This window comes from Rhamphochromis sp. 'chilingali' (assembly GCF_963969265.1).
Source record: "Rhamphochromis sp. 'chilingali' genome assembly, chromosome: 14".
Taxonomy (NCBI): domain Eukaryota; kingdom Metazoa; phylum Chordata; class Actinopteri; order Cichliformes; family Cichlidae; genus Rhamphochromis; species Rhamphochromis sp. 'chilingali'.
Window position 1 is genome coordinate 6,283,853 of NC_137941.1, and position 20,191 is coordinate 6,304,043.

General features: G+C 41.7%; 1 protein-coding gene across 23 annotated transcripts in view; it reads right to left on the reverse strand.

Moving 5' to 3' along the window:
• Positions 1–1,293: 1,293 nt before the first annotated feature.
• Positions 1,294–20,191, reverse strand: part of tns1b (tensin 1b) — a 195,444-nt gene continuing 176,546 nt past the window's right edge. For 13 of the 23 annotated variants that reach the window (XM_080904045.1, XM_080904036.1, XM_080904040.1 and 10 more), the window contains 17 exons: positions 19,787–19,867; positions 16,582–16,775; positions 16,344–16,482; positions 14,290–14,385; positions 13,454–13,637; positions 12,292–13,334; positions 11,768–11,854; positions 9,661–9,789; positions 9,349–9,441; positions 7,450–7,527; positions 7,199–7,267; positions 7,023–7,049; positions 6,516–6,684; positions 4,820–4,888; positions 4,636–4,665; positions 2,865–3,881; positions 1,294–2,834 (listed from right to left, as the gene is read on the reverse strand). In XM_080904045.1, coding sequence (XP_080760171.1) covers positions 3,743–3,881; positions 4,636–4,665; positions 4,820–4,888; positions 6,516–6,684; positions 7,023–7,049; positions 7,199–7,267; positions 7,450–7,527; positions 9,349–9,441; positions 9,661–9,789; positions 11,768–11,854; positions 12,292–13,334; positions 13,454–13,637; positions 14,290–14,385; positions 16,344–16,482; positions 16,582–16,775; positions 19,787–19,867 — 2,627 coding nt within the window. In that variant the 3' untranslated portion in view covers positions 1,294–2,834; positions 2,865–3,742. The remainder of the gene's footprint in view (positions 2,835–2,864; positions 3,882–4,635; positions 4,666–4,819; positions 4,889–6,515; positions 6,685–7,022; positions 7,050–7,198; positions 7,268–7,449; positions 7,528–9,348; positions 9,442–9,660; positions 9,790–11,767; positions 11,855–12,291; positions 13,335–13,453; positions 13,638–14,289; positions 14,386–16,343; positions 16,483–16,581; positions 16,776–19,786; positions 19,868–20,191) is intronic. The other 10 variants (XM_080904042.1, XM_080904037.1, XM_080904039.1 and 7 more) reach the window with 5 other exon arrangements.

The window sequence follows — 20,191 nt, forward strand, 5'->3', positions numbered from 1 at the left end:
CACCCACTCCATCCTGCCTGCACTCTCTCCTTCACCTCTCTGTGGCTTTCGATGGTTGACCCCAGGCAACTGAACCTCCTCCACCTTCACTCCCTCTGCTCTTTGCACCTTCATGTTTCCACCCGTCTCCCTCTCACTCACACACATGTATTCTTTCTTACTTCTACTGATTGTCATTCCTCTTTTCTCCAGAGATGTGACCCCTGCCGCACACCTCACCGTGGCTGTGGCTCAGGTGGTAGAGCAGATGAGCTAGTGACTGGAAGGTTGGTGGTTCGATCCTTGGCTTCCCCAGTCTGCATGCCAAGTATCCTTGGGCAAGATACTAACCCCAAGTTGCTTGGGGTTAGTACACATTCACACTCCGACTCCATTGGAGTGTGAATGTGTGTGAATGCTTAGATTGTACTTAAGTATAGAAGGAAGTGCTTGTATGAGTGGGTGTGAATGGGTGAATGAGGCATGTTATATAGAGCGCTTTGAGTACTCCGGGAGAGTAGAAAAGCTATATAAGAATCAGTCCATTTACCATGTCCTGCATATATTTCTCTGCCACCCCGACTTCCTCATGTAGCACCACAGTTCCTGTCTTGGCACACTATCAGACGCTTTCAGTGAAACTCATTCTGACCTCCTCTGTACTCCATCAACTCTCTCAAACGTCACATCTGTAAAGCTATTTCATTTCTTAATTTAAAGTTTCACTGCTGCTCACTGATCATCACCACTCTTCTTAACCAAACAACTCATTCTAACATCTTTATTGTATAGTTATCAGCTTCTATCCGTGTTGTTACCACAGCTCTGCAGATCACCTTTATTCTTGAAAATCAGAACCTGTACACTTCTCCATTTCTCAAGCATCGTGTCACTCTACACAAGACTGTGTTAAACAGTCTGATTTAAAAAGCCTTCTCTCGTAGACATCTCTATATCTCCATGGGAATCTCATCTGAGCCTTTCTGCTCTTCATAGCTGTCCTGTCTTTACTCATCCTCTACACTTCCCGATTCACTAACCTTACTCCTCATCCACCCATCAATTTGGTAATCAGTTTAAAAATGTTGTAATATTTTATGCTAAATTAACCTTAAATCTTCAGTTTCTGCACAACAAAGCCAACCTGCCTGTTTAGTGAAAGAACAAACTTAGGCGGTTTTGATTTGTACTGCTTTTTAATGTGTTTTTTTTTCCATCAGAAATAGTAAAAGCCATACAATGTAGCAAACCAAAACAACATGACAAAGCTCTATACAGGAATAGTAGCTCATTCACACACATTCTTGGGTCCAGACGCCACTGGAGTGTCCATCTTGGCAAACAAATGACTGACATTCAGTTTCATGGTTAGGAAGTCTTTTATCTTTTTTTTCCCCTCAAGAAGGAGTTTGTAGGCAAAAAAAGCTTATTTGTCTTATAAGCTGAGCCAAGAGGCAGTCGTCACGTGAAACTCGCACTGATATCTTCCTATGGGCTTCTCTGCGGAAAGGCTGGTTTAAATGAGTCATGAAGATGCTGTGCACAGATTAGTCAACAGGCCGACGGTTACAATTTGAGTCGAGCATGCAAGCTCCTGCTAATAAATAATGGAACATTCTAGTCAGGTATAAACTCCTGGAAGGGCTCCGTTGCTTTTTTCCTTTTTGGAGACGTAGGTTTGAGTCCAAATAGGCCCCCAAACTAACCCTTATGTTGCATCATGCTGCCATAGGTGGGAGTTTTCATTGCCACTCATTCCTTTAATTAAAATTGAAAAAGCAAAATAATTTTGTTTGTCAAGAAAACTACAAAATCATTTAAGTTTTGTCAGTGATCAAATTGTGTTAACTCAATATTTCACAGCTAAAACACTGTATTAAATTAAAAGTGGCTCCTTTGTAGTGATCCTTTTGCACCACACGGGGGAAGCAGCTACTTACTAAACTGACTTGGTTTTGCTGTTAAAAGCCTCAGACCTACTGTGAGGCAGTGTGAAAGTAAGGACCCCCGATAGTCTGCCTGAATACACGCAGGGACATGACACAGGTCTGTCAACAGCTCCCCTCCACTCGGTTGACAACAAAAACACGGATAATACTTTAACATTTTAAGTGCTCTAAACTTGGACAACGTATTTTCTCGGCAGGTTTTAAGTTAATAAAACAGCGGCGTTGGCATCACTTTAGGATAACTCCAATTTGGACTTTAGTAACAACCATTTTTCATACAAAATATTTCCCCCAAGAAAACAACAAGAATGTTAACAAAAGAAAATAATGCTGTGAAAAAAACATTCAAAAACAACAGTGATACCCCTTTTAAAATGCACACACTTTACACCTTTATATACGTCAATGCACTTGACTTTAGCCAAAATAAAAGCAATCTTTTCTTCTTGCTTTCAGTAATCTTGATGTATACTTTATAATACATGTATACAAGATAATATAGAGCAACAAAGCAACAAAAATAAATATCTTAAGTCACTGTTTGGAAGTTTATATATATATATATATCTATATATGTATATTTATATGTATAGCTTACTTTTGGGTAGGGTGAGAGCTTCTTTCATCGATGGAAACTTTGAGCAGAGAAAAGTGCAGAGCAGATTTGGAGGACCAAATCTTTTTTCTTTAAAATAAAGATCGTCCTCACAAAAACTGCCCTCGGCCCTTCAATCATGAGTGAACGGTGTGGCTGCGGAGGCTGAACAGAGGATGGTGGCAGACGGGAAGCAAACCACCCTCCTCCACGCTTCTCTGATACAATCAATGCCTTGTGGATGCAGTGATTCAGTGGCCTGTTCTATAATATTTTTTCTGTGGTCTCACTGAATGCAAGGTTCAGCTGATCTCTTCAGGCTCAAGCTGCACATCAGTCGCATCTTTAGCTACACTACGAACAGGGAAGGACCTGTGGTATTTTGGCTATTTGCATATATTAAGACGGCGTGGATATGTTTTAGGTTCTTCTTTTTTTCTTTAAAAGCTCTGCATTTAGTTAAGAAAGTCAGGCACCAAATGTTATCTAGAACAGTCCTACTCAAAAAAAGCAATCTAGAGTATTTACACAACCCTTACCAGCTGCAAAAAATCTTTTTTTTTTCTTTTTTTGCAAGATGGCAACGGTGCAGAATTGACCTACAGTATCAGTACATACAGAAAGAAACAGTATTTTTTGTTTAAGCAGCCATATTTGTTTTACAAAAGAATACTTCCGACCCTCATAGTCAGTGGCACGCTATACCCGCCCTGACTGCTTTTTTAAAATCTTTGGTTGACCAGTCAAAAAAGCCTGATAGATTCACAATCCACCTTTTACATCACACTACTTGACTTCTTCTTTTTTTAAAAAAAAAACAAAAAAAAGAAACAGTTGCTAAAAAAATAACATTTGCACACAATGTCATTCCCTCTTCCTGTTCATGAGTTAACCCTGCCCGGGAGGTTAAAGTCGCCTCCCTTGCCCATTGTCACACACAGCCACGCCTCATCCTGCACTTCCTCTGGTCCATTCTGGAGTCCATCCAAGATTATAAGCAAATGCATGCAAGCCGCGCACACACGAACACACTCTCAACACACACGCGCACTCATTCTTTCACAACTACACACGCGTTGGCTTAAATGTGAAAGAGCAGGAAAAATGAAGCGATACGTAAAACTGAAAGCCGAGAGCGTCTGTGAGGTTTAAAAGAAAAGGAAGGAAAATAACCAAAGTTATTTTGGAAAAAAGCGTGAGGGGTTTTTGCTGACAGCGCTCATCGTTTCTGCGAGGTGATCATCTTCGAGACGAAGTTGACGATGGCGCTGGCAGGTTGGTCAGGGTCCAGCTCGGCGAAGAGGTGGCTGACGTTGTCTGTTGTGCTTCCCTGCTTACGCGCCACAAACCCGAACAGCCTGAAACATCAATATTGGAGATTTCGTCATTAGGGCTGCCATTTTCATTCATCAACGACTTAAAGCAGATTTACAGACACTTGAAGGTATTTTTGTAAATGTGTGTTTGGTTTTGTTTATTTAGTTTAATCTCTTCCGAACTGAAGCCATCGACAGGAAGTAGTTTTTGAAAATACATTACCTGAACTATTGCCAGGATGTACTTCATTATAATACCAATAGTACCCTTAGTACAAAGTACTAAGTGAAACTGAAAATGTTTGTTCCTGCTTCCCATGGAGGTGAGGTTTTTACCAGTTACCAGAGCGTTATTACAAAAATTACCTTTTAAGTAGTTCACATTAGAGCCCCACTGACATAACAGCGGATAGTATCTTTGATGATATATCGTTACGTGGTTGTAACAGCCAACTAATCAAAGTTTAAAAAGGAAGGAAGAGATGGAAGTAACACCGACCATTGTGTTGATGTTACACAATCCACCAGAGGGCACTGTGTAACTTCTCTGTTTGCAATGTGTTTGAAAGACTACAAACACAAGCAGAGTGTGAACGAATAATCAGCAGGTTGGAAGAGTAAAACAAACTGTTTCTTTTCAAACTTCAACGCCATATCATCTTAGTAAGGACTCAAATTACTACACGAAGCAACTGTTATGGGTGCGTCTGACAGAAACTAAATATCAGCATCGGTCAGTCTCTTAAAAAGAGTACTTTCAAGTATCAAATGTTGACTGAAAGGAAAGTTTACTTACTTGGCTGTTCCTCCCTCAGGCTTGTTCCATCTGAAATGATTTAAGTATTTTGTTTAAGGTCTTAACTAAACAAAACCAATGTGCTACTTGGACTAGCTGAAATCACGGGCTTTAAACACACTTGAGGAACTGAAAACAAGTCGCTAATATTGTTCTAAGTATTTTAATGGCTCTCTGTACTCACTTTCTGTCCTGAGGGTCTATATCACAGAACGTGACAGTGTTGGTTGGGTAATGGCGTCGGAAGAAAAGCCTAAAAAAGATGTAAATGACACAAAACTTAAAAATTGAAATGTCCATTCTGTGGACTTGCATGTCATATACTTTTATACAGCTTTTAAACAGAGCAACCATTGATGATTTAGGCTGATTTGGTCAATATGAACTTTAACCTCCTAGGACCTGCGTCCACATATGTGGACATCACATTTTGGGTTATTTAGACTAAAATACTCAATTTTGCTCTACAAGGGCCTGATATCCACTTACGAGGACATTATACTGCTACTGTTCTATCAAAATTTTAAACGAATATCCTCATATGTGGCTCTTATTTTTCTTAAAAACAAAATAAGGTTAAAAAAAAATCTGGTAATTCTTTGTTTTTACATTCATCAGGCCCCAATCAGCCCAAATATCAAAGAGAAATAAAAAATGCATGTCGTGGAAGAGTTCGGGTCTTAGGAGGTTAAACTCAGACTGTGCCAGTTATGCAAGGGCTCTACTTTTTCTCGTGTATCACTACACATCAGACCGGTTCTAAATTGTTCATTCCATCAGTACCAGTAAGCTATCTCTCTTTGTCAATGCTAGCATGCTTTTCCTGACAGCCGTGCATTTAAAAACATTAATGTAAAACTTGTGGAAGCTGAGCTTCTATGATAATGCTCAAAGTTCATGTTTTCAAGCATTCGAGTAGTGAACTTGAATGCTTAAAATCACTCTTCCTGTTAAAAATGAGTTCTTCTTCTCTGCCGTCACCAAGTGCTTGATCACAAAGTTGGAGTTTAGGGTTGCTTTGAGAAAACTGCTGCTGTGAACTACCACTACATAAATAAAAACTGAAACATATGATGCACATGTCCACCCTTTTTCTTCTGCTTATCTAAAGTGCTTTTGGTATGGCCACAGGCTAAAGGAGAGTAAGACTTCCTTTCTCCCCAAGATCTTTTTCCATCTCCTCCCAGGGAATGTTGAGATATATAATCGTTCCAACAAATTCTACTGTGGGCTCCTGTCCCAGCTGGGTGTGCCCTAAAAACCTCAAAAGGGAGGTATCCAGGATACATCTTGTTAAGACGCTCAGATCACCTCAGCTAGCCCCTTTTGACACACTTTTGACACTGTGCTCCTCACAGTATCTCTAAGGGTGAGCACAGCCACTCAACAAAGGAAACTCATTTTGGTCGCTTGTATCAGCAGTGTCATTCTTTCTGTCACTACCCAGAGCTCGTGACCATCATTGATGACTGGGACATAGAGCCACTGGGTAGTCAAAACCTTGGTCTTCTGGCTTAGCTCTATCTTTCTACAACAGGCCAGTACGTCTGCTTCACTGTTCTCTAACACCCTTCCAAAGCTCAGCACCCAAATGTAATGATGATATGCAGATGTAATAATAGGGAAAGCTGTGAAATAGTTAATAATATAGTGTATAAAAATTCTAATACTTTAATTTTCTCTATTGTTTTGTGATTGTGTTCAGTTGCTCATATTCATTAATTCCAGCCCTTTAAAGACATATTTATATCTTAAAATACGCTGAGATGTCAAAGGCTCGTCAAAAATATGTCTGCGACAACATATGACATGCAACGTCTACACTTGTGAGACATCAAACACCTCATGTTTAAGATGGGACAGGTGTGGTTTAGACTTACTTCCTCTGGTTGTCAGTGAGTGTGATGCCTTGTGAGGACACCTTGAAGTGCACAATGGTGGCAGTAGGTGGAGAAGCAGCAGCCAGTGTCTCAGATATGGCCTTAGCGACAGCCTGAGGCCCTGTCAGTGATTCCATCTCCACTGAGTTGATGTAGAGAACATTGCATGCTGTAAAGAGAGCAGACATCCCAGCTGGATAAATGGTGTCAAACCCAATCGTGAACAATCTGTTCATGCAATAATGTTGACATTGTCCTCATTAGAGTGCATGCTTTCTGCAACAAGGCTGGGGTTTTAGAAACCAAACAGATCATTCCACATAAAACATTCTGTCTGTTATGGAGCGCAAGCTGGACGCTAGTGTTAAAAGACATGTTCTGGGGAAATCTGTCACACGGGACTGTTATTTATTCGTCTTCATTTGTGGAGCATACACGGACAGACAACACACAGACACGATGCACATTCCAGTTGTAGGTTTCCAAATGAAAGTGCACTGGGTTTACCATGGGAGTCAGCAGGGGCCCTCAGCACTGGGACAACAAGAACGTCACGTTGTCAGAATGAGTGACAAAACACACTAATGACGCTGACAATTATGTCCAAGAACCTCAAAACTTGGCTGACTGTCTTGGAATGTTAAATAACCTAATGACTTTTAATACTGAGGAGGAGGTTTTACCTGCTCCTTGTTTCAGCCTTTCAGCCATCGGGTTTGCTGTTGTGACCTCTGGTACTTCCTCAGTGAGCTCTGATTTACAGGAGAGAAAGTTTAAAGTTTACCGTTTTGGGATGAGGACTCCATCAAGGGTCAGATTTTCAGTTTTTAAAAAAAATAATAATTTTTTTTTTAACTGTAAAGATTTGCTTAAGAGTAAGACAGAAACACTTTTAAATGGAATACATGTTACACAGAACACTTATTGCACATACCTGTGGTGGGGATGACTAGTTTGCATGGGAGGGCCAGTGGTGTTATAGCATGTTGGTAGACCAATGCAGACAGGCAACCTGTCAAAGAGAAACAAGTTTTTATAAATGTTCAGCTTTACTTAAAGGGAGTTTTGAGTTGCCATGAGAAAGTTTGTGGATTTTTTTTTTCTCATATAACTGGATCAATTCTGCCGCTTGGTAGTTTTCTTCTTAGAGTGCCAAATCACAACAACAGTCAGCCCAGGGTGCTTTATATTGCAAGGTAAAGAACTACAACAATGGAACAAAAACCCCAACAATCAAATGACCCCCTTAGAGGAAACACTTGTTGACAGTGGGAAGAGAAAAACTCCTTTTTAACAGGAAGAAACCTCAGAACCGGGTTGAAAAGTGATGGGGGGAAGACAGGTGGAAGAGAGGCAGAGATCAATAAGAACTAATGATTAAATGCAGAGAGGTGTATAAACACATAGTGAGTAAAGAAGAAACACTGCAGTGCATCATGGGAAGCCCCCCAGCAGCCTAAGCCTATTGCAGCGTGACTAAGGGAGGGTTCAACGTCATCTGATCCAGCCCTAACTCTATGCTTTATCAAAAGGAACATTTTAAGCCTAATCTTAAAAGTAGAGAGAGAATCTGTCTCCTGAATCCAAACTGGGAGCTGGTTCCACAGAAGCTTCCAGTTTGAGAGTGTTGCTTTCTTCAGTTATAACAACCATCTTGACACGTGGTATAGATGACCTGTAGCTGGTTAATTGTTTAACAAGATTGCTGACATTAGGTTTTTATTATGGTGACCCATATTAAAATTATAAATAAAGAGGTAAATGTATGTGCAGGTAATCCCCCCTGAGCATTTGACTCTTATAGTGACTTTTTCTTGTAGGTTTTCTACAATAGATAAGCCCTATTTAGCTGCTTTTCAAACCTTCTGTTTCCATTGGGCAGGCAATCTGATGAAAGCTAACTTAAAGGGAGGTGAAGGGAGTTAAAAGGCTTCTTTTAGGGAGTGTATGAACTGAGGGGCTGCATCATGGCCAAGGATTACTGAAAACTACTCTATTAGTGTCGAAGAATACACATTTAGATTTTAAATTAATCATAATGGATCCCTCGTTAACTAAATCTGTAGTACGCCTGACTTCTTACACAATGACAGCTGAATCTTTTAATTGGAGTTATTAATGTTACTTTTAAATGGTGGAGGATTATGGATAAACTTCACGAGCTCTGAAAGAGGGATTCAAAGGACTCAGGTTTAATTGTTCATTGTTGGCTGTAATGTCACACTGAAGTAAATTGATTGATTGATTGATTGATTGGTAATTTATTTCAACATGTGAACAATATACAAGTACATTTAGAAAAGAAATGAGAGAAAAAAAATATACTATACAAATTACATACAAAAAAACATTCTGATTAATTTACATGTTGAAAGGGAGTGGGAAATTAAAAAAAAAAGATGACAGGAAAAAACAGTTTTGTGCTTTTGTGTTAGTTGAAATTAAAGAAATACAAGCAAAAACTCCACTAAAGAATAAGAGCGATAAAGTGAGTTACAAGCTGAAGACAAGAGTGGAAGAGAAGAAACGAGGAGCGCGAAGGCAAAAGTTCACAGAAGTTGGTCTGCCCCTTTAGTGCATGCAGACGCGCACGCACACACAGCCGTGTAGTGTAATTAGTAGGGAGAACACAAGAGAGATCACGTCACTCAATACTATAATTACAGCAGGATTAGACGTTTTCAAACTTGGAAAGGGGCTCAAATTTTCAACTGACACACAAAAGAGAGAAAGCGCTCGTGCTTGACATTTCCTACAGACTCGTTATGTCACTGCTAAGCTGTTAGTGTATGTTTTAGAAATGAAAGACAGCAGCAAGAGTGCTTCCACTAACCAAAGTAAGGCTCGTTGGGGCAACCTTTCAGCTTCACTCCTTTAGGGCTGCTCTCGATCAGGAAATGCCTCACCAGTTCATTAGTGATGTCACCTGCAACAAAAGAGCCAAGCAGTGCGTGAGTCCAGGCGGGTAATGCACCAGCTGAATCACATTCAGACATCGCCTCATATCTTTGGTATTAAGGTACTAACATTCATGCTGCCTCCAACAAAACAAGAAGGGCTGCACTAAACACAGAAGTAGTGTGTGTACTGAATATTTGGCACATTTGTAACTGCTTTGATGTACTGCCCACCGTCCTCCCCCTACCTTTCTTGTTCGGATGCACAGTGGGTGGAGGAGACGCCACCTTCATGGCTAGGCCATAAGCTCCTTTGAAGGAGTGACTGTCCCGGATAACAAAGGCTCCGGGCTCCCTGTCCTTCAGCAGGCTGATGGCTGGAATACAGAGAACATTGAGTTACTTTAGAACATCAGGAATCTGGGAGGTGATACAATAACCTACATGCTACTGCTGAGTCGGTTGATGGATTGATGTTCCAACACTCACCTCAAGATAAATTAAGATCTTTTAACAAATCTTTAAACAAATTTCCCATGTGTGGGACTAATAAAGGTTCTTAACATCTACTGACTGTTAATCTGACATCATCAACAAGCCACATTTCATTTGTGCCTTTCTCAACAACCAAAACTCGAATGTAAAAACTCCTCGGCCGTCCGTTTCTGATAGCATGCTGTTGCTAGCAGCTCACAGAACGACTCGCCTGTGCCTCATTATGGCCTCACAGATGAAATAACAGTCGCTCTTTACTTTTGCTGGGTTCAGATGACACAACAAAGATGTAAAGCAGCACCAATCCAAAGATTTAGGCTATAATGGATAAGAGAGAAAAAGCTAGTAGTCTTGGGTACAGTGTAATGCATGAAGTGATACATCGGCCAAAGGACAAGCAGTCCAGATCTGTCCTCTTAGTGTTTGTTTAAATTCTTGTCTTTAGTTGTAATTCTCTGGCACCTCCTTCCTGATTATATCAAATAGGGGCAAAAGGCAGCAAAGCCAGATCTGCTCTGTGTTTATGTAGAAATGTATGTATCCTGGCCAAAGTCGGCAAGAATCTTTGAGCCTACAGTCACCTCATACCACACGGTGACCATCTTAAAGTCCTAAATGTCATACAGAACTAAGTGAACCTGGCATTAGTCTTGTTATTTATCTATTACATGCACTTTCCTCTGTGTTATGTCAATAAGTTGTAACAAAGCTCAGTATTAGATTACATTGTCGATGTGCAGGCCCCTGGCAGGTTGTTGTTAAAACATGGAGAAACTGCATACTACAGTATACAAACCACACGTTACACAATTATGGTTAGAAGCTTTATTTGTTACAATAAGTACTTAACAAAAAGAAATGCATTTGAGGGAAAGAAAAACTGGACAATTTGTCCACAATGAAAAACCTCTTTATTATTCCACCAGCTAAATTTAGGTGATGGAATTTGGAGGTCGGAAAAGTCATTAAAGAATGAAGGTAAGCCAAGGAAGAAGGTGGCATGAAGTCAAAAGTGAAGCATGAGTAAGAGTAGGATGAAATGAGTCCTGACCCTTTGTTTTAAAAAAAAAAAACAAAAAAAAAAAAAAAAACTGCCGTTGGTCTGCATTTTATTAGAACTACAACTTCTAACATGACACTTTGCTTCAGACACTCCATTGTTCACAGAGAGGAGCTTTAGAGCTTTAACTTCACTGTTTAGTTCAATGCCCAGGCCTGTCCACATGTGACAGTTTAAGCAAGGAAGATGGATGAGATGAGCAACACATGCAGATGTTCCCTAATTCTCTGCATATGGTGTGGCTTTCTTTCTGGGAGTGCACTGCACTAAGTATAAACTCTCCGTGTGTCTGATGTCATCGCAGTTGAGCATATGCTTATGTTTAACATGATATAATCCATTACAGGCCAGTCACTAGCTGCTGACCTCACAGCTAAAACACACGAGGACAGAAATGTTTTGTGTATGCTGCTGCATGCATCGTCAGTATTGTGCACATGTGTACGTGCATTTATCAAAAGAGATGACGTTGCCGGGTCCAGTGACTTACATCACTGACATTCAGAACAATGACTTGAGTTTCAACAAAGAGTCCTTTTAGTGCAACTCAAAGGATTCAGAGTAATACTCAATTAAACCATGCAGCCCAAGTCATTTCTATAATATGCTCTGTATGTTCACCACAATAACGTTTGCAAAAGTACTGCTCACAACACAGCTGATATGTTACGCTGCTAATGATGACAGCTGCTTCTGTTCCTTAATGTTTGTCTAAATGTTTAAAAGTATGACATAAATCCACCCACTTGGATGGATCTATATTTGATTAATATAATAAATGAGGTCTTTTGACTTCCTACCTTGCTCTCTGGAAATGTCAGGTTTGTACCAGAACTTGGACGTGTCTTGAACAAACTTGACGTTCAGCCTGCTGTCGGGGCTTCCATCTGCAACAAAAATCCAAAGATGTAACAGGAAATCACAAAAATATATCCTCTTTGCCTTGACTGTGAATTGGATCGGCCAAGATATAAAACGGATGTCACCCCAAACACTCGAAACTCATTTAAAAAAACAAAACATCAATGCTGATTTGTGGACTGCTGTTTTTGAAACCCTGACTTCACCATAGTGGTGCCAAACTGTACTAATTGTTTAATTCTAGAGTTAGCTGGCTAGCTTGCCAGCAAGATCAAGCAAGCAAATCCATAGTTTACTGACATATTACCTCGGATGCTAATTTTGCACAGTTGACAGTTGATCAGTTTAAATCCGGTTTGTAATTTTCATTTTTCTGGTCAGAGTCTGGAAACTTTTCCATCGCACTTCTATATACAGTTTATGGAATGAACCCCTTAAGAATCCATAAATTGTATGTACTTACCAGTCATAGTGAACCTTGAAAAGTCAGAAAGTGTGTGGAAGTAGCTGGGATTGCCTCCTCCACTCATTGTGGGCATCATCTTCCCGTTCATCGTGCCATAGGACAGCGCTCCGTTTGGTCTATCGCCGCTTGACATGCGCCTCTTCTCTGGAAGCTGGGGCTGAAATCCAGGGGCTGGACTGCCCTGCCTGAACCCTAAACCCATCCCCATCATCCCTCCATCTTGGTAGCCTGCAGGTGAGATGGGGAATGAGGGAGTTGGTGGTCCCTGGTAGCCCGAAGAACTGCTCTGTCGTGACAGGTTCCCATGTCGTTCATCTGGTGTCGTGTAACCACTGTGCATGGGGTGATGGTCTAAACTGGGGCTTCTCTGGGACATCTGAGAAATGGAGGGGTGACGGCCCAACACCGGACTTCCTTGAGCCTGTGTGATCGATGGCTGTCGGCTGAGCACAGGGCTGCTCTGAATAGGCTGACCGAGGGACGGCTGTCTGCTGAGGACTGGGCTCTGTTGGGGCCCTGGCCCCATAGCAGCCTGCCTGTTGAGGACTGGACTGCTCTGCGCTCCCTGAGATGGACAATGACCGAGGACGGGACTGCCACTGAGACCCGACACGCCCACTTCAAAGCCATTAGCTGGTGATGTCTGCTGGCTCATGGCGGGAACTTCCTGATTAATACTGGGGCGCTGCTGGAGGACGGGGTTGTTAGTAGAGCCAATGATGTTGGTCTGGATCTGTTTACTGGGGCTTCCATGGCCGAGTGTGGTCTGAACTGGTTCTGAACTGGGCGGGTTGGGATCTGAGGATGCATAGCTTCCTAACAAGGTGCTGGGACCCAGGTAAGGTGGTGTGGGTGTTGCAGTGCCAAGGTAGGAGGAGGTTGGAGAGCTAGAATCCAGGTAGGATGAAGTGGGGGTATTCAAGGCTTGATATGATGGAGTAGGAGTGGGGTAGGCACTCTCTGTAGGCTGGGAGCGGAACCCGGAATCAGTAGTGGGTTGGGACGGAGTGCTAACACTGCTCTCTGCTACAGGGTGATCGCTGAAAGAGAAGCGAGAGAAGTAAATAAGCGTGCGTAATAATGCAGTATAGCTTCTCACGGAGGAGTACAAGTACTCAAGGAGAAGGCTAAACATGACTATAAGACAGGCCCATCTTACCCCGGTGAGCTCTGTATGGGACTGCTGCTGGACAAAGGTGGGTTCAGTGTGTGAGTGGTGGTGGGACTTTGACTTCTCTGCTTGGTTGTAGCATCTCCCAGCGGAGTAAGGCTTCTATGTGATGTGCATGGCTCTCCTCCTGCCACTGCTGACTTGGCGACAGACTCCACATAGCTTCTTGGTGCTGTATATGAAAGACACGCCTAAATAAATAAAAGCTCTATACTGGGTTTCTGATTTTCCAGGGTGGGGTGCCTCATTATTGTCCATAAGGGTGATAAAATGCAAATAATAGCCTAAAGTGGTACTTAAGACCACTCCGAAAAGCAGCATACACTATTACTTAACTCTGATGGCAACTAAAAATGGGAATGGCTTTGCCGAATGTGACACGTGGACGGAAAAAGACTAAATATGTTGAGAAAAATGGGGTGGAGAGGGTTAAAGTGAATGATGATATGTGGCATTATACTGGAGCTCTTACCTTCCTCACCCTCACTGCTTTCATCATCTGTGAAGCATCATTGGGATAAACCAAAGAACAAAATGTTGTAAAAAAACCAAAAAAAACCCAAGACGTATCAAGGGGGTTGGAAACTTTAGTGTTTGGTGTCTTTAGGGAAAGAAATATTAGCAGCAGTTAAATGTTGTCTTGTCATTTTTAACCAAACTCCTTTTATTTCTGTTTCTCAGCTCATCTGAACTAAAATGTATGCTTATAAAATGATCTTCAGTTGTATTTATATACGTCATTAGAAGGGAGTGGCAACTTGACTCTCATTTATCGATAACCAAAGGTGTTTGCATCACCAGAATCTGAAACTGTTGCAACCAACCTGAGCCTGTTTGATTGAGGAGGATTTCTGCTGGGTTGTGGGGCTTCAAACCCAGGGCTGACAGTGGAGTCTTGGCAAGACCAGGAGGGGAGCGACCTGAAGAGATACCAGACATTTATCACCGCGCACCATGGTACATTACAGACCTCTTGACAGCTGCTACCTGCTCACACAGTTTAACACTAACTCATCACTGGTTTTAGAAAATTATGAGGCAATCTAATTAACTTAATGTTTAAACCTATTAATGTTAAATTAACAGGTGAAAAGCTGTCAAGACACAGTATTGCATTTCCATCAATTAGCACACACGAGTGCAGTGTTTAGAAGGTGCCCATGCCTCATGCTCTGATGGAGGGGCAAAACATGCATGTGACCAGTAACGGGGTAAAACACGAGCTTAGACAGTCTCTGCTGTACTGACACTGGAGGGAAAGATAAGAAGAGGAATATGTTACTTCTTAGGCTTTAGCCATTAGACCTGTGTTACTCTAACAACAAATATGTAATACTCCTGTTGAGTCTTTCCAAAACATTACCTATCTTACATCTGTTTTTTTTTTTTTTTGCAATGCCCACTTCTCTTTTTTCCCCTCCAGCCCAAATTAAAATAAAATCAAGATAACAGAATTATCAGATCAAGACACTCTAGCTGGGTAAGACTGACAGGGGAAGGGAGGCAATGCAGTGAAATAAGGCAGCAACATGACCCCAAACACAATTGACAACAATATACACTGAGAGCAGCAGCTCTAGAGAGTGTAAAAGTTCATGATAATGGCTGTGCTGTGTGTGTGTGTTTGAGTCTGCATGTCCTAATCTGTAGAGTTTTAACTGTAAGTGCTGCTCTCGTGTGGTTCTCATGCCAAAGCGGTGCAGGATTGTAGTACATGGCGGGTAATGGGGGCGAGGGGGTCGTTATGGCTGACGTTGTGGGACAGTGGAACTCCAGTAGAGCCGTGCATCCTCCACTTACCAAAGAATCCTAATCAATTCTTTGTACTTGAGACCCTGATGTGTCACCTTTAATTAGTGGTTTTGGTGTGTGTGTGTCTTTAGAGCGAGGGAGGGACAGGTGATTTGAAGACACACTACTCAGAAGACAGCTTGGTGGGAAATAAATCCGATGTCACGTGCGCTCATCATTTAGCCAACCGTGCGCTTTCAACAGGTTTTGCAAAGGACTTGCAAAACTGTTCTTAGTTAACTGGTAACCAGTTAACACCAGTTTGTGCACAGCTGGAGGAAAAAAAGTTTTCTGGCCCATCTTCATGTTTTTAAACCCAGTCCAACTATTTTTTTTCCTCCCTGTTTCGCAAACATTTAAGTTTGCTTTGTGAAAAAAATGTGCAGCTCCGTATGACTGAGACGTGTTCCTGAGCAGTGTTCCTAGTTTAAGTGGGAGGAAATATCTTCGGCCACAAAATAAGTGTTAAAAATACAGTGTCTGCGTTTTATAACTAACTTTTATGGGAGTGCCCAAAGAGGAGATACGCAAGAGAACTGGATGAGGTAATTGGCAGAGCTGGCTAAGACACTGTTATGTAATGCATGACCTTTTTTGTTGGGTGTGTGAGAGACTAAGAGGGGGTAGATGTATGTATGTGGATATGCTTTCAAATTTATATGCTGGTTTGTCTACGTAGTTCTTGTCAAAAACTCTGTTGTCCAAGTTACAAACTCATTTGTCAACACTAATAAAGCTTATCCTGTTTTATTATCTTTTTTACTGTAACTGGAGAGCATACTTTGCTAAACAAACCTCGTGTCCTACTGAATTTGATTTGAAACAGTTGGTGGGGAAGATAAACAATCCAGTGTTAACTGAGGTCATAGATCGAGTGTTAAGTTGGGTTATCCTCTCACAGAATTCTATATGTTCATTTTGCGACCAGGAGAGTCGCCATCTGCTGGCCATCAGAAAGAATGCAGGTTCAGTGCTGGATTAAAAAAGGCTAAAAATAATAATTTGTTAAATTCCAGGATATAAATCTTGAAAAAGTAATTACACCTGAGCTCCACAGTGCCCTCTGTCAGCCGGAGGGGGGACTTACATAGGTTGAAGTAAGGGGTTTGCGGTGAGACGGGGAAGGCAGGGGTTTGGGGAAACACCTCACCACCAACTGTGGGTGTAGGACTGATGTGACCTCCTTCCAGCTCCTCAAAGGCCTCTCGATAGCTGTGCATATTTTTCTGGAGTAGGAAAAGAGATGAGATGAGAAGAAAAAAAGAAACTGCCATCGCTGGTGCAGAGAAAATGTGAAAAGCAGTTCTAAAATGTGCGTTTTCTACCTCCTTTGGCCGTCCACCGGGGTTCATCGCTATGGCGTTGACAAACTCTGGTGAAACACACCGAATAGGAGAGCGAAGTGGGACATCAGGAGACGTACTGTCATCTGGTCCGTTCTGGTTCTGGCCTTCGCTGGTGATGCGACGGCGGGGAGCAGCTGTGGGCTCATCCAAGGATGACACACGGGCCTGGACGCCTAAGAAAAGCAAGTGAGTGTTACAACTTGGCAAAAGCTTGCTGCTTCTCTTTTATCCGCCTTCACTCCATCACTTCCATCAACGCCACCGAATGTTAATGGTTGTCAGCTATCGCTAGTGCTCAATGCACAGGCCACTGTGTGTGTTTTGCAGACAATCAAACCAGGCAAAGCATCGGCAGGAGCCCGTGGTCCTTTCAAATTTAACATGCACATACAAAAAAAAAAGTTACGAACGGATTAGCTGCTCATCAGAAGAAGAAGCCTGAAGGTCAACAGCGTTATTCAGAAGAAACCCACACCATGTTGGAAATGTGGCACACAGAATGATACTCCCGTCTTCTATGCAACAATTCTTTAATACTAGGACAAAATGTTCTGGTGCAAACTGAATGTTTTGGCTGAACTTCAGAGCAGCCAATAAGCTGATTTTTCCTAATCTCATTTGAACTGAGAGGCAGAGAGAAAAGCTAGCAGCATAAAACAAACAGGATTGGAGTAAAGAGGCTTTTTGTATGCTAATATTCAGCAGCATTGACTCAAAGGATTGAGGGAGCAATACCTGAAATGCTGGCCAAAGCAGAAAAAGCCAGTGCCAAAGATTAGCACTGGCTGCCCAGTGCTTTGAAACTAGATGGAGGTCAATGGGAGGAAGTGAAAAGAAGGAAAAAAACATTAAGAAACAAAGAGGGGAGTGGGCGGATTATAAATGCTGTGATGGTGCTTGTTCTCAAGTGGCTGTTTACAATTTTTAACAAGTATCTTGTTTCAAATTTTGTCACCAACTCTTCTCCTGCTTCTACCTTTATGTTTATTTATGCCTCTAATTCAGACCTAAATGAAAAGATGCCTTGTACAGGTGGAATATCCTTACAGGGAGATAAAGTTTAGTCCCTTTTTTTTTGCTACGTTTTTAAAGTCAGCACTAACCAGCGAGCCCCAACTATTCGCAGCCTATGTACATATTCTATCAGCCACTGGAGCCATCCTTTTCTGGACCATTTTACACTGCAGCTGCTGGCAGATCATCTTCTGCTCTGGAGATCGGGTGTGAGCTAACCAGAACCCAGAACCTGCAGCAGGTGTACAACAGGTTCACAGAGACTGCAACGCAAAACAAAACCTACCAGCTGTCATTCAAGACGGTGGAGTTGGACTCTGTCCACTCAAAAAGCTGCAACAGAAAATAATGACTGTATATATACAGCATATAGAATTCCTTAATTGTTATAAGAAAGCGTGCACCACCCTGCTGCAGATTCTGTGGGAAACGCTGGTGTGACCGAGCGCTTCTCTCATCCTAACACTGGCAGATGATTTTGTGGACATCTTGAAAGCCTGACTGTTGTGGAAACCTAAAAATGTTGATATTCCCTTCACTCGGCTCCACTTTGAAGTGAGACAAAAAAAGACTTGGCCAAATATCTTAGGAGAAAAGTTGGAGATAGCAGCTATAAAAATGTAGCAGTCAGACAGTCGGGATTAAAGTTATCAGGCACTGCTTTTACCAAAACCTGAGATGTTAAAAATAATTTCCTGTGAGTTATCACCAAAACTGAATAGAACTTTCCAAATGCATGCGTTTCATTTTCCTGTTATTAATTTATGTATCTAAGTCATTCATCAATTTTAAAAGGCAGAAATCGGTGCCGGCGTAGGTGGAATGCCTCAGATATTTCAGCACTGGCCAAAATCTTCATCCAGACAGCTTTAAAAGTATGCAGTCTACACCCCCAGAACAGAAACACACCATCACACCGAGCCTGGAAACTGACAACCAGATGTACCCATGATACACTGCTCTACAGCAGAGCACTGTCAAACACCATGCCGTTGCCTTAGCGACCGCTAATAGTTTCCAGCTGGGGCTGCTGGTAATCCCTTGAACTGATTTTTTTTTTCTCTCATCTCCTATTTCTGAGCTTTTGAAAGTCCAACTATATCATGGCATTGATTCGAAAAACAAACTTGATCGGTGATCCTGTGGCGTGCTTTTTCTTTTCTTTTAAAGTGAAAAACGCCGTTTCCATATGTGCACCTCTGCAACTAAGAAAGGGCATTTAAGGCCAGACTGAGCAGACTGTATTACTGGGAAAGTGTTCAGATCAATAAGAGAACTGAGCCGTCTTAATGATCTGCACTTTTGCGTGACATTTGCGTGAATAGTTCTGGGAGTTTGTTGTATATAAATGTCATGGCTGTAAATATGATCTCAGAGATTATTCCAGTTCTATCCTAGATCATTTTAACATTTAACTGTGATGTAGTGTTGCATCACTGCAAAGGATATTACTGTCTGTGGTGGAGAGGCCAGACTGACCCCTTACACAGAACAATCCTGTCTGCATTGTGGTCACTAGTTCTCAGGGGACATATAGCACTTTAGTGATGTTTCCAACTAGGACTGTGGTCCCTCTTTTACATTCGGTGTCTTTTGTCTGGCTTTGTAAATCTTGAAAGTAGCACAAGAGAAAAAACTCAGCCTTGAATGAGCCCAGTGTATCCTGGCCTCGGTATTGTTTCCCAAGTTTGGCAAAACGGATCTTGTGACATGCACTCTCCTGGCAAGGGACAGAGCCTCCTTTGTGCTTCCTCTGTGTCGTTCTTGTGAAACTTTAACATTATCCAATTGAGGGTTTTTTCCCCTTCTTTTTGCACCACTGTTGGGGCGATTCCCTAACCTTGAAGAAGAAAGCAGCTCAGAACAAACATAGATGAAGTGTGAGGGTGTACGAAGAAAGGAATCAGTGGTTAGTTTGATGATGATGCACCTCAAACGTATAAAAGGGAGGAAGTGGAATAAAAAGACAAAATGAGCAGATGGGGGCAGTCTAGTATTAAACAAGAAAAATGGTTAAAAATGCAAACCAAAGCCCACATCAGTCAAAGGCAAAGCAGATACAGAATCGGTTTGAAGCAACACTTGCAAAAGAAGAAGAAGAAGAGGGGATCTCCTTTCTTTCTTTTTCCTTTTTTTGAAGTGTTCCTTCAGACAGGATGGGAGAACCAACCCGAGAGGGAGTGAGAACGGTGGTGCTCAGACTGAGAAGAGGTCATGCTGGGGATGACACTTTGGACACGAGCCGAGTACTCTGGGGTAAACAGATGAATGATGAAAGAAAGAAGAATGATGAGGAAACTGAAAAAAGGAGATGGGGGATGAGGGGTCTGATAAGAACAGCAGAACGAGGAGATAACAGACATTTTCTGTTCGTATAAAAGATGCTTTTTCCTGAAAACAAGAGTGAATCACACACACACACTAAAAAAACCCAGAGGTAACACAATGTTGCCTTCACAGTCCCCAAACAAATTACATAAGTATATTTCTGTTTTAAAGAAAGTAAAAGGTATTTTTAATTCCTGATGTTACAAGAACAAAAACTACCATTTTGTGCTCCTTAATGTAAAAAGTG